The 13,014-nt window shown below is 45.6% G+C and overlaps 1 protein-coding gene across 7 annotated transcripts in view; it reads right to left on the bottom strand.

Annotated features, from left to right (window-relative positions):
• The window catches only part of Pebp4 (phosphatidylethanolamine binding protein 4), a 214,313-nt gene that overhangs the window by 187,525 nt on the left and 13,774 nt on the right, over positions 1-13,014 (bottom strand). For 3 of the 7 annotated variants that reach the window (XM_078030881.1, XM_078030884.1, XM_078030883.1), the window contains exon 2: positions 11,657-11,740. The exons of 1 other annotated variant lie outside the window; for it this stretch is intronic. Coding sequence is in view for 1 of the 6 variants with exons in the window: in XM_040292931.2 (XP_040148865.1) it covers positions 5,024-5,027 (4 nt within the window). In the remaining 5 variants the exon portion in view is untranslated. Of the gene's footprint in view, positions 1-5,023; positions 5,137-6,197; positions 6,345-11,656; positions 11,741-13,014 lie in introns of those variants that run through there. 3 more of the 7 variants (XM_078030882.1, XM_005329321.5, XM_040292931.2) reach the window with 2 other exon arrangements.

The following is a 13,014-nucleotide window of genomic DNA, read 5'->3' as shown; positions in this document are numbered from 1 at the left end:
CCGCAGCCCCCCCACCTGATCTATCTCCTGCCTCTGTGAATTGGCCTCATCCAACACCGCCCTCCCCTCCCCTCTGAAGTCCTTCCCTATGGACGCTCTCTTTGGACACAGCCATCACTATGAAGTGACTCAGCTCTGAAATCCCAGCATCCGTGCCCTCTGATGGCAACCCCCCTCACTCCTGCTCTCCGGCTACTCCCACCTTCGCTCTGGTCCTTGAACACTTCCTTTCTTTCCTTGCTCATTCTGACTACCTCCCATCTGGTGCCTGAGTCCTGGGACACTTTGTTTTATAGGCCAACAGCTTCGGGTCCTTCCCCTAGTCCTGGCATTGCAGCCACAGGGTACAACGCCAGCTTGGGACCTGTCCAGGGGTCTGCCTGCTCCTGCTCCCCTTGATGTCCTGTGCCTTCTACAGCCAGGGTAAGGGGGTGGGATAAGCGAGGGTGAAGGGAAGACTCCCTAGATATGATCCTGCTGCCATGAATGCCCAAAATGGGCAAATATGTAGGGTTAGAAAACAGACTAGTAGCTGCTAAAGCTTTGGGTGGGGGCAGGAGATGATGAGAGGTTTGGGGATGATGGCTAAAAGGTATGGGGTTTTCTTTGGAGGCAATGAACATGTTCTAAAATTGTGTGATTAGTTGCACATAATCTGAAAACAACGGATGTGTACACTTTTGCACTGGTGACTTAAGCCAGGCATAGCGGTACGTGCCTGTGATCCCAACTGTCTGGGAGGCCGAAGCAGGATGAGGGAAAATTTGAGGCCAGCCTCAGTGATCTAGAAAGACTCTGTCTCAAAATAAAATTGAGAAAGGCCAGAGAGCTTCCATGTCCACCAATCCCTAGGCTCAGACGGAGACCAGAGAACTGAGGAAGGCCCCTACAGAACTGCCAGCCATCATGGGGAGAAGGGGCCATGTCTCCCCTCGAATGCCCAGTTTCCAATAACAACAAAATCACCAACAAGAAAGATATATATATATATATATATATATATATATATATATTTTTTTTTTTAACTTAAAAACTAAAAACAGAGAGAAAACCAAATGGCAAAACACTCGGTTCAAAGAGATAAAATTAATTGATGGAAATCATCCCCTAGATAGGCCCAGATATCAGACTTGGTACACTAAGAGTTTTAAAACGACAGTATGCTCAAAAACCTAAAGGAAAACACAGAAAATGAAATGAAATCCAGGAAATGCCACATAACAATATTAGAATGTCAACAAAGAGATAGAAATCACAAACGGGAACCAAGGGGAAATTCTGGAGCTGAAAAATATAATAATGGACGTGATAGATTCAGCTCAAGGATTTGAGAGCCGATTTCAGCAGGTAGAAGAAAGAATTGGTGTCAACATTTTAGATCATCAATTCTGAGGACCAAAAGGAAAAAAAAAAAGCATGAAGAACAGTGAAGAGAGCCTCAGGATTTCTGGGGTCCCATCAAGCAGACCAACATTTGCAGATGTTAAGACACAGGAGGAGAAAAAACAGAGAGATTATTTGAAGACAAATGGCCACAACTTCCCAAACTTGAAGACATGAATCTAAAAATCCAAGGAGTTCAGAAGATCCCGAGTAGGATCAGCTCAAGGAGACCTACTCTGAGACACATAAGCAAACTGCTGAAAAATTACCAGCCAATTGCTCAGCAGAAATCTTGGAGGCCAGCAGGAATTGGTATTTAAAGTGCTAAAAGAACAAAAGAACAAAGTATGGACCAAGAATTCTACTCCCAACAAGGCTAGCCTCCAAAAATTAGGAAGAAATTAAATTCTCAGGTAAACAAGAGCTGAGGGGAGGGGCCGAGGGTGTAGCTCAGTGGTGAAGCCCCTGCTGAGTGCAGATGAGGCCCTGGCTTGGATCCCCAGAACTGAAGAAGAAAGAAAAGAGGGAATTCATCACCACGAGAGCTGCTCTGTAAGGAATGCCAACAGAAGTCCTTCAGATGGTAACTTGAAATTAGTTCAAGATAAAAAGTCCTTCATTGGGGTCCACCCATAGGCAGACATAAAAGTGAGTTATTATAATTTTGGTTTGTAACTCCACTTCTTAAATACAGGACTTAAAGACAATGAATTAAAATGATCATAAATCAATGTCATTGGGTATACAATACAGAAAGAGGTAAACTGTGGCCTCGTTTCATAAAATGGAGAGGAACATAGAGCTTTACAGGAATAGAGCCTTCATGTGTGATTGAAATTAAGTTGGTATTAACTCAAACTGAATTCTTATGGGTTTAGAATGTTATGTGCAATCTACATGGTGACCACGAAATATATCTATACGGCATACACAAAAGGAAATGAGTGCCTAGCACAGGGGAAAAAGAAAAAAGAAAAACCAACTAAACATGAAGATCTTCATTCATGAAAAGAAAGAAAAGAAAGAACTGATTGCCTGTAAGTAATTACTTAATTTCCCCAAAGTCATAGGGGAAAAAAAGTTAGTTGGCAGATTGGATTAAAAAACATGGTCCAACTATATGCTGTTTACAATAGATTTACTTTAGATCTAAGGGGCCCCTCACCAGAGATGAGCAGATGTTGGCAACATGCTCTTGAACCTCTAAAATGGTGAGTGAAACAAACCTAATTTCTTTATAAATTATCAAGCCACAGGAGTTCTGTTTTAGCAACAGAAAACAGACTAATACGGAGATAACACTTACAAACACCAAGTACCAGAATCCAATATATATGAAGCAAACATTGACAGAATTGAATAAATAGTAAATTGACAATAATAGTTGATAATTTCAATACTCCAGTTTTAATAATATATAAACTAAATGGAAGAGCAATAAAGAAACAGAGGGCATGAACAACATTACAAATCAAATGGATATATAAAACACACACCACATAGTCCATAAAGCAGAATACATATGTTCGTAAAGTACACATATAGAATATTCTCCAAAATAGACCATATGTTAAGCCACAAAATGGTGGGGTTTTTTGTTTGTTTGTTTTTGGTTTCTGCAGTGATGGGGAAAGAACCCAGGGTCATTCTACCATTGAGCTACATTCCTGATCCTTTTTATTTTGAGATTCAAAGACCTCTCACAAAGGGCGAGAGGTATTGCTCAAGGGTAGACTCTTGCCTAACCTGTCCTGGGTTCTTTCCCTAGCACTATAAACAATAGGAAAAGTCCTGGACCAAGTAGTTTTGCTGGTAAGTGTACTAAATATTTAAAGGAGGATTAACACCAGTCTTTCTCCGACCCTTCCAAAAAACTGAAGTGGAGAGAATTCTTCCTAACTCATACAATGAGGCCAGGATTACCCTGATACCAGAGTCAAACAAAGACACCACGGACCAATATCCCTTATGAACATTGATGCAAAAATCATCAACATACTAGTGCAAAGAACTTAAATGCACATGACAGAAGAGACATCATAACCAAGGAAGATTCCTTCTGGAATGCAAGATGTCCAACAGATAAAAACTAACACATGTAAGACACCACAGAAGCAGAAGGAAGGAGAATTCTGCAGGGTCTTCTCGATTGATGCAGAAAAAGCATTTGACAAAATTCAACATACTTTCATGATAAAAACTCTCAATGAACTAAGAAAAGAAGGAAATGTTCATAATATGTTAAAGACTGTGTATGAGCCAAGTGTAGTGATGCATGCTTGCAATCCCAGCAGCTTGGGAGGCTGAGGCAGGAGGATCCCAAGTTCAAGGCCAGCCTTAGCAACTTAGAGAGACCTTGTCTCAAAATAAAAATAAAATAAAATAATATAAAAATGGCTAGGTATGTGACTCAGGTTAAGTGCCTCTGTGCTCAAACCCTGGTACAGAGAGAGAGAGAGAGAGAGAGAGAGAGAGAGAGAGAGAGAGAGAGAGAGACCATATATGAAAACCTCATATCTCCATTAATGACAGAGATAAAAGGCAAAAATATAAAAGTTTTTCCCTAAGATTAAGAACAACACAAGGATATGTGCATTTGTCACTTCTGTTCAATATATTCTGGAAGCTCTAGCAATTATGCAAAATAAAGGAATAAAAAGCATACAAATTAGAAAGGAGGAAGAACCATGATTTCTATTTGCTGATGACATGATTTCATACACAGAAAACCCTAATAATTCAAAGAAAAGAAAAACTGTGAGAGCTAATAAGCAAATTCAGCAAAGTTGCAGGATATGGAATCAACAAATATCAAATGCATTTCTGTCCTCTTAACAACAAAGAATTCAAATAAGAGATTAGGAAAACAACTCTTCAATAGCATCAAAAAGAACAAGTAGGAATAAATTTAATTAGGAGGCAAAAAGACTTGTACACTGAAAACTACGAAATCTTGCTAAAAGATGTGAAGGAGCTACACAGAAAGAAATCCAAATTGGAAGACTTAATGTTGTTAAGATGACAATATCTATACATTAAGGCAAGTCCTATAAAATCCCAATGATATGGTTAATTGCATATCCTAAAATTCATATGCAAGCTCAAGAGACTCCAATTAGCCAAACAAACTTGAAAAAAAGCACATAGTTGGAAAACTAAAACTTCTTGATGACAAGACTTAAAAAGCTACAATATTAAAACAATGAGGTGGCCACGCACTGGGGTATTCAGCTATAATCCCAGCTATTCAGGAGGCTGAGGCAGGAGGATCACAAGTTAAAGGCCAGTTTGGGCAACTTAGTAAGACCTTGTCTCAAAGTAAAAGGGGCTGGAGATGTTGCTCAGTGGTAGAGTACTTGCCTAACATGTGTGAGGTCCTGGGTTCAATCCCTAGAATCACAAAACAAACAAACAGAATGATGTGATGCTGTTGTAAAGATACATAAATAGCTCACTGGAATAAAATAGAGAGCCCAGAAATAAACTCTTATCTGTATAACCATCAAATGATGAGTGGGAAAAGGACAGTCACGTCAACAAATGGTGCTGAGACACCTGGGTAGATACATGTCACAACCAGTGTGGCCAAACTAGCAGGTTCTGGCGAGGGGCAAAAAGGATAAGAAAAATAAAGACTCACACATGTATAGATGCTTTTGAAGATTCAGCTCGGGTCAGGTAGAGTGCTGCTCTCTGATGGAGAAGCACGTCTAAAGAATTACGCCAGCGATCTTTATTTATGTGTCTCATTATCAAGTTAAAGACTATGCAAGCATTATGCATTATTCTTTGTATTCAGGAAAGTTACAAGGTTAGCAACATTATGAAGCTTTCTCATAGTGGCATTCTACAGTTGCAATATGCAATGTCAGGAGCTTTGTGTAGCTTTCAAGAAAGTCCATTGTTCAGGAGCAGCAGAGCGGGTGAAACATTGTGGTTGTCTAGCAAGAAAGTTCCTCTGTTCCCAGGAGCTGTGTGCCTGAGATCAAGGTCAAAGCTGATAAGATTCTAGCACAGAGCCTCTCATGCAGGGAATTGCCAGAGCAGCTAGCTATCCTACGCCTTTGCACAGAAACTTTCCCAGGCACCAAGTGTGCCATAGCCATGAGGTCATCAGAGACCCCAGTCTCAGCTACTGCTCTCCCATTCTCTGTCCCTGCTCTCTACAGACACACGCAGAAAAATGAAGTTGGACTCACCATGTATTGTATATAAAAACTGGTGCAAAATGGATCAAAGATCTAAATGCTAAGACCATAAAAATCTCAGGAGAAAACAGAGGGGGAAAGATTCACGGCACTGGATTTGGCAATGGTTTCTATGGTTTTTATATGACATCAAAAGTACAGGCAATTCAAGTAAAAATAGGCAAACAGACTTCATTAAAACCTAACCTTACCCTCCTTTCAGGGTCAGATCCAGTCTGTTCTCCCCACGTGTCCAAGGTTGGAGGAAAGAGGGGTTCTTCTTCCTGTTTCATGGAAGAGGAAACGAGGACCCCATAAAGGAAAAAATCCTTGCTAACTCTGTCAGAAGCAAGGCCTGGCTGAAGTCTGTACTGTTCAATCCAGCCACAACTCCAGCAGTAGAAATGTACCCAAGTGCACTTTCTGGGCAGAGTTGGAGAAACATTTGATGCTCAGAGATGAGCACTTAGAAATGCCCCTAATAAAATCCTCCAATCATGCAGAGTGAGGAAATAGGAAATATCACTCTTAACACTAGGTCAAGCTCTCGTGTCTGTCTGTCTGTCTCTCTCTCGGTTTATAGAAAACCCCTGCTTCACATCAACAGGAAGAGCCTGCGTCACTTACCCAGAGCAGAGCGGGAGCCCTTGGGTGGCGGCTGTGGGAAGGTAAGAAGGCTTGTGGGCTGGAGAAGGTGGAAGGAAGTTCCCTCCAGGATGCCCACAGCGTGGCCCTTCAGGCAAGGTCTGCTGGTGTTGAGAGTCTGAGAAGTTCCTGGAGCACAGGAGAGGGGACAGCTGTTGGCTGTTGGGGAGGCAGTTAGAGAAAGTTCCAGGGAAGTTCCACAGAGGGGTTAATACGGAGGGTGCAAGAGAATAGGGAGAGGACAGGAGAGCTTTCCAGCCTCCTTCCTTCCAAGGATTCTGGGTGGAAATGGCAGACACAGTTCTCTTCCTGTTCCTCCTGCTCTTGAGGCTCACGGTGGGCAGGCACAGGGACACTGGAGATGTGCCACAGGAAAGCTGTAGACAGACGCCCAGGGAAAGATGTCCAGCATCTGAGCACAAAAGGCAGATGGTCACAGACAGCAGAGAGGTGAGGAGGGACCGGCAACCTTCCTCAGAGGTCCCAACCGGGGGACGGAGTGGGGCCATCCCAAGTGGCCAACAAGTAGGCAGAGTTCAGGCACAGAAGAGGGTGTGTTAAGTGTGTTTTTTATTTTCTGATTTTGATGAGGTTTGGCATCTAGGAGGCCTTCCTGGCCTGAGACAGATTGTCCCTTCTAGGGCCAGCTGATTCCTGGAGGTAGTGACAACTTCCTAATAAAGACGCCTGTCAGAGGCAAAGCAACCAAGTCACACCCAACCGCCTCCCTGATCAATTCTAACAGGCAAGCCAATTTCCCTCTCCCTAGACTCCTGCGGTCGGGCTCCAGACTTCTGTGCTCCAGAGCCCACCAGCATTATCCAAGAACTAACAGTGCTAAGCCTGCTCAGCTGCCCCACCTGCCTGTCCCTTCTTCCCCAGAGCTCTGGCCATGCGTCCCCGCAGACTGACCCAGGCACTCCCCCGTGGCCCTGCGTGACGGGGTGTGGCCCGTCCTTTCCCTTTAAGGAAGGCATTGCCTCTCCATGTCCCCACTCATCACTGCTGTAAGTTAAATCCCATGAAGACAACTGAGACCAACCATGTGATTTTCCTACAGGGTGAGGAGCAGGGAAAGCTTTGAGATGGGCACAGGAGGAAGGTGTCCCTCTGCAAGGCGCCGAGGCTGAAAGGACACTAGGCGGCTGAACCAGGAGCAGGGCCTGCTACTGTGGAACATGCTGAGCCCAGTGCCGGTCACATCATAAATTTGATTCTATCTTGTTCCCTCTGAAACAGGAAGACTCCCTACATCTGATGAGAACAGAAAGAGACGCGTCCCATGGGAACTGCAAGATGGGGCCGGGGTGTAGCTCCGTGCGCAAGCACCTGCTTAGCCTAGTAGAGGCCCTGGTCCCTTTCCCAGCTTGCAAAACAAGATGACGCCCCTGCAGGATGGTAGCTCAGGAGGTGCCAGTGGGGAACAGCTTAGTAAGAGTGTCTCTTCCAGACAATCCCTGCCATCTGGGGTCCCGGGGGTGTTGACCTGCAGAGGAGCCTAGAGCTGGGCTGAGCTAGCCAGTGCCAGCCTCGTCACTGAGCTGTGCTAATCTCATGGCTTTCCTGAAGTACCTCAGGAGGAAGCTGCAGGGCAAACAGGTCACAACAGGCTGCAGGAGCTCAGCCGCCCATAGGTGTCCTGACCCTCTGCAGAAAGGAGAAGCCAGGATCCAGTCTTTCCAGCTCTGCTCTCTGGCCCCAGGAGTTCTGCTCCACTTGATAATTTGTGCCACTGCAGCTGTCCCAGTGACAGTGGAAATACTCCCTGAGCACTCACTGTGTGCCAGGCAGTGTGTGAGCCTGTATACCCCCCACTCCGTCTCATCCTCCCTGCAGCCCTGTGACCTTGGCTTTCTTGTCCCACTCTATGGCAGAAGTGTGATCTGCTTGAAAACTCCCCAAGGCCACACAGCTAGTAAACCCAAGGCCCAGGCCTGTCTGCATGCAGAGCCTGAGTTCTGCGCTAGGCCATCCTGGGCCGCTTGAACTGCAGCCTCATTCCACAGGCCTCTCGCCCCCCTTCATTACAACGAGCTTCATCTCTCTGAGTCTCAGCTCACTCAAACTGCAGTGGTCACAGGACATTTGGATCCACCCTCTTGGACACTCTCCTATGTCCCCATTTACTCATTCACACATTCAACAGTTATTCTCTGGGTCTCCTCTGGGCCAGATGCCACCATCTCTGAGGCTGCATGACTCCTTGCCACTATATCAGTGTGCAATTAGGGGGGAAAAAAAAGGTGGTCTCAACCGGGTCTGGGGGACATGGGTGGGGCAGTTGCCAATTCCATTTAAACGTCCTCCGGGCCCGGCCCTGTACAGAGCAGTGTCTAGACTTTGGGGACTCTCACCATGTTACACACAGCACATGTTTGCCTCCACGGTTTAATCTGAAAGGCTTTTGCTTAACCAACAGAAAAATAAGAGAGACTGTGGTAAGAATTATAATCAAGGAATAAACTAAATAGTAGGAAAGCTCGGGAGACCTGAGTTAGTGAAGGTTTCACAATGGAGGGGCGTTTGCTGTGAGTCTCAGGGGCTGTGCACTCCGTCCTTGTCCTTTGCTCTTGGAGGGGGGCTAGTCATTGAATCTGTCAGGGCCTGCCTGAGCCCCAAGCCCTCACATCTGGTCACGCACGGCTGCAGCCTCACAGCACTCCTCACGCAGCCCCCAGTTCAGTGCTCATGCCTGGGCCTCCAAGGCACCTCTCCAGGGAGTCCTTGTACCAGTCCCCTTGGAGCAGCACTGCTGTGACGCTGCATGGTGGAGGAGTAAAGGTGTCAGTCATTAAGACTGAAACCACACAGCAAGTGCAGGCTGGGGGCCTGAGAGGCCTGGCCGTGTGTCAGAGATTCACAGACACCAGCCAAGGAACAAAGGTCCGGCCTTGGATGGAGCTGGGTTCTTGCTCTTCCCTGGGAAAGTCATTTGAGACCTCCCAGGAAAAATGAGGGTGGGCTTCCTGGGCCCCCTCACCTTCCTGTTAGGCCTGGCCTCATCCAGCATGCTTACCTGGAGAGGGGACCGCAATTGGAAGGTGCCTGCTAAGGTCAGGGTGGATCTTTCTGGAACTCAGTTGGACCATCTTCCTTTTACGTGCAGGGTCCACCTGTGTTATTATTTCCCAAAGCAGCCCAACGGGTGCAGGTGAAAGGCTGGGGAGCCTCCTCATCCTCTGCAGCTCCAGAGAGGAGATGAATGGAGCTACCCAGAGGCATGAAGCCAGCAACCACTGACAGGAAGACCAGTCCCCTGCTGGACTCCTGGGGGACCGGGAGCAAAGTGTCCAGACACCGGCCCTACCATGCCCTGCCAGGACCTTGCAGAAGAGATTGTCCTCTTGGGCAAAGATGTTGTTTTTTCAACCCCTGTTCTGTGAAAGTGTTTTAAGAATCATTGGGGTGCAACGTGTGGGGAGGAAAGCTGACTAGCTGGAGCATTGATCTGTTTTCTATGTTAGGGTTCTATTTTGGATATTAGAAAAAGAATAATTTTGCTAGTAAATATTTAAGAACTGTTTAGGGGAACCACTATTCACTTTCCTCTATCAATGTTCTTTACCGTGTTGCCTCTTTTTATTCTCACAGATACTTCGTGAGGTATAGCCGATTATCCCCACTTTTCAGCTAAGGACACAGAATCTGAGAACCTTGCCTGAGGTCCACAGCTAGTCCATGGCGGCTGGATTGGAAACTCGCCCTGCTGACTCCAGGGACCTGATAAGTTCTTATTGGCCCCCATCTTCCAACCCTGGTGCACTGGGGATTAAGTTTCCAACACGGGAACTTGGGGGGACACACTCAAATTGTTTGCCATACTCCAATTGTTTAACTTTCCACCTGCAGAGCGACTGTCTTCTCAAGTAGACCATCTGTTTCTCCTTGGCAGCTGCTCTGTGAATTGGTGAGGTCCCTGGGAGAGCCTCCTTCTGACCAGCTTTGGGCTGCCCAAGCAGAGGCCCCTAGATAATGAGGCAGTCTCCCTCTGGTCACCAGATTGCACACCAGATTAACAGATGATGCTACTGCTTCCCGCAACTTGCGATAAACAACTGACTTTTTGACCAATGCACACCTAATGAAAATATCATATTTTTTGGTATCATCTAATTTCATGACTCATAATATAGCCTCTCCTAACCTATCATGATATATCTCTTTGTGTAGGGCCCATGAGTGGTTCCGTTTCTCCTTTTGAAATTAGAAGATCAATTTTAACCAGATCAAAGAGGCTTTTTCTTCTTTACTTTCCTATTGCATTTTGGCACCAAAAACAGCTCAGTGTAGACATGGTAATGTTTGCAGAGTAGATGGATGAATGTGGGTTGCTCCTGGACAGTGCCCACCTTTCTCTGCGCAGTCAAGACCCTTCAGGCCAGATGTGCAGTGGTGATTTTGCCTTTCTCACAGATGGAAAAGCTCCCTTGGAATACTGAAGGTACATATAAGAATGTGTACTGTTTGCTTGTTTTCCTGGCTAGTAGAGAGCCATCTTGTGCTAACTTGATCTCTTTGTGTTCCCTTTCACTGATATGCAACTTAAAGGACCAGTTTCATTGAACTCTTTACAATGAGGGAACGGATGAGCTCTGACACCAGTTCAAAGGGCAAGCCAAGGAAAGGCCACACGAGTAGATCAGGAATGTTGGAATGAACACCTGACTGGCTGCAACCCTGGCTTCTTCCACAGCGGGAGAGGGAATTCAGTGGAACCTCTGCCAGCCAGAACTTTGTACCTGTCTATACACAAGAATTACTCCATATTGCTGTTAGTTACCTGCAACTTAAGAAGTTGTAAAATAGCGCAAACCAAGAAAAGAATCAGAATCTGGAAGTGGCACTGGCCCAAATATAAGCTTACTCCGCCCCCCCCCCCCCCCCGTGGTACTTGAAAACAGAAGTAAAAGAAATAAGAAATGGGGACAGACTTCAACCGATCAGCCGGGCTTTAATAAGCAGCAAAAGGGCACATTTTCAGGAGGAAAATGGCAACTAGTTACGAGGGGTCTAAGTTTTATAGGGTTCAGTTAGACTGACTCATAGCAGGGGCAGTGGGTGGGGGAGATAGCTGTGCAAGTTCAGAGCCCACTGTTGCTTGGAAATGGTGAAAGTCCAGAGCCCAGTGTTTTCCTTCTCTCCCTGGACTCACTGTCCTCCTCTACTCCCTGGGGCTTGCTGTCCCCCCTTTCCGCCCCCCCCCCCGGGAGTTGTTGTTTTCCGTATCCTTCAGTACTGGGGATTAAACTAGGGGCACTCTGTTCCTGAGCCACAACCCCAGCCCCTCTCCACCCCTTTTTATTTTGAGACAAAGGCTGGTCTTGAACTTGTGATCCTCCTGCCTCAGCCTCCCAAGTCCCTGGGATTGTAGGTGTGTGCCACTGCATCAGGCTAGCCAAATACAGTTTTCTATTACAGACACCAGATATCTTATTACAAACCTTCCTTCCCGACAGAGGCAACAGGAGGAAGTCAATGAGGAAAGGGCAGCCTCTTCCAAAAGCAGGCTGAAATGATGGAATTCCCTGTGGAAAATAAAAAGTGAAATTGGGTTATGAAGCCACACTTTATAGAGAACAAATTTTGGATGGGCTTAAAAAAGTAAGATATTAAAATGGAACGTTTAAAACCTTTAGAAGAAAATATCTTCGTGGACTTAAGGTAAGGTAGCAAATTTGGAAAAACCCCATATACAAAGAATGATCCACAGGTTTGACTATATTTAGAATATCATCGAGAGACTCTCGATTTAAAATGTTGCACCTTGCACATACCCATTAAAGGGCCCACATTCGGAATTTATAAATTGCTCCTACAAATCAGATCAGAAAAAGATCAACAATCCCAAAGTGTGTGTGTGTGTGTGTGTGTGTGTGTGTGTGTGTGTGTGTGTGGTGATGGTGGTGGTAGTTGGGTGGGGAGTGGGGGAGCTATAGGAGGAAACTGGAAGTAAAATCACCTGGGAGCTGACTCTGGCTGCCCCTTCAGTGCCTCTCAGAAGAGCACTGCCACCAAAACCAAGCAAAGGAAGCTCCAGGGACAATTGGCCCCAGAGATTCACCCCAAACCAAGTTCATCCCCACCCTGGCTCCATGTCTGATTCCTCAGGACCCCAGACCAACCCAGAGACCCTAACAATCGCAGTGGCTCCAAAAACTGTCATTGCAGAGGCCAATTCTGCTCCATCATGAAAACCAGGATCGAATTCATTCGTTCTTCGTTCATTCAATCTTTAGCACCCACTCTGCGCTGGGTACTGAGGATCTGAAAGAACACCAGCTCCTAGAGCTTCCTCTTCAAGGACCAACGAAGGTGTCAAAAGCTAATCACAAATGGGCACAATCCCAGGTGGAGACAAACACCAAGGAAGAGCTCTGGGGCCTTGCTGGTGCTCACCTTTGGTCAACCTGTCAACCACACCCATAGGTTTGTGGAGGATCTTTTTTTTTTTTTTTGAGTTAATTTTATACAGAGAGATTGCAAAAATAATACAGAGAATGTCTTGTGTACCTTGCACTTAGCTTCACCCAATGATCATTATCATCTTACATAATCATAGAACAATTATCAAAATTAGCCTTGGTACTATACTATAAAGGAAACCACTAAATTGACTCAGATTTCACTAACTGTTACACTGATGCCCTTTTCCGTTTTAGGACCCAATCTGGGATCCATGTCACATTCATGGCCATGATGAATTCTTCGCCCCAGTCTGTAAGAGTTCCTCCATCTTTCCTTATGACCTTGACATTTCCCAAGTGTACTGGTCAGATACTTGATGGGACATTTTTCCATG

This window comes from Ictidomys tridecemlineatus, chromosome 14 (assembly GCF_052094955.1).
Source record: "Ictidomys tridecemlineatus isolate mIctTri1 chromosome 14, mIctTri1.hap1, whole genome shotgun sequence".
NCBI lineage: Eukaryota > Metazoa > Chordata > Mammalia > Rodentia > Sciuridae > Ictidomys > Ictidomys tridecemlineatus.
The sequence above is the reverse complement of the archived record's forward strand: the minus strand, read 5'-3'. Positions and strand labels throughout refer to the sequence as shown.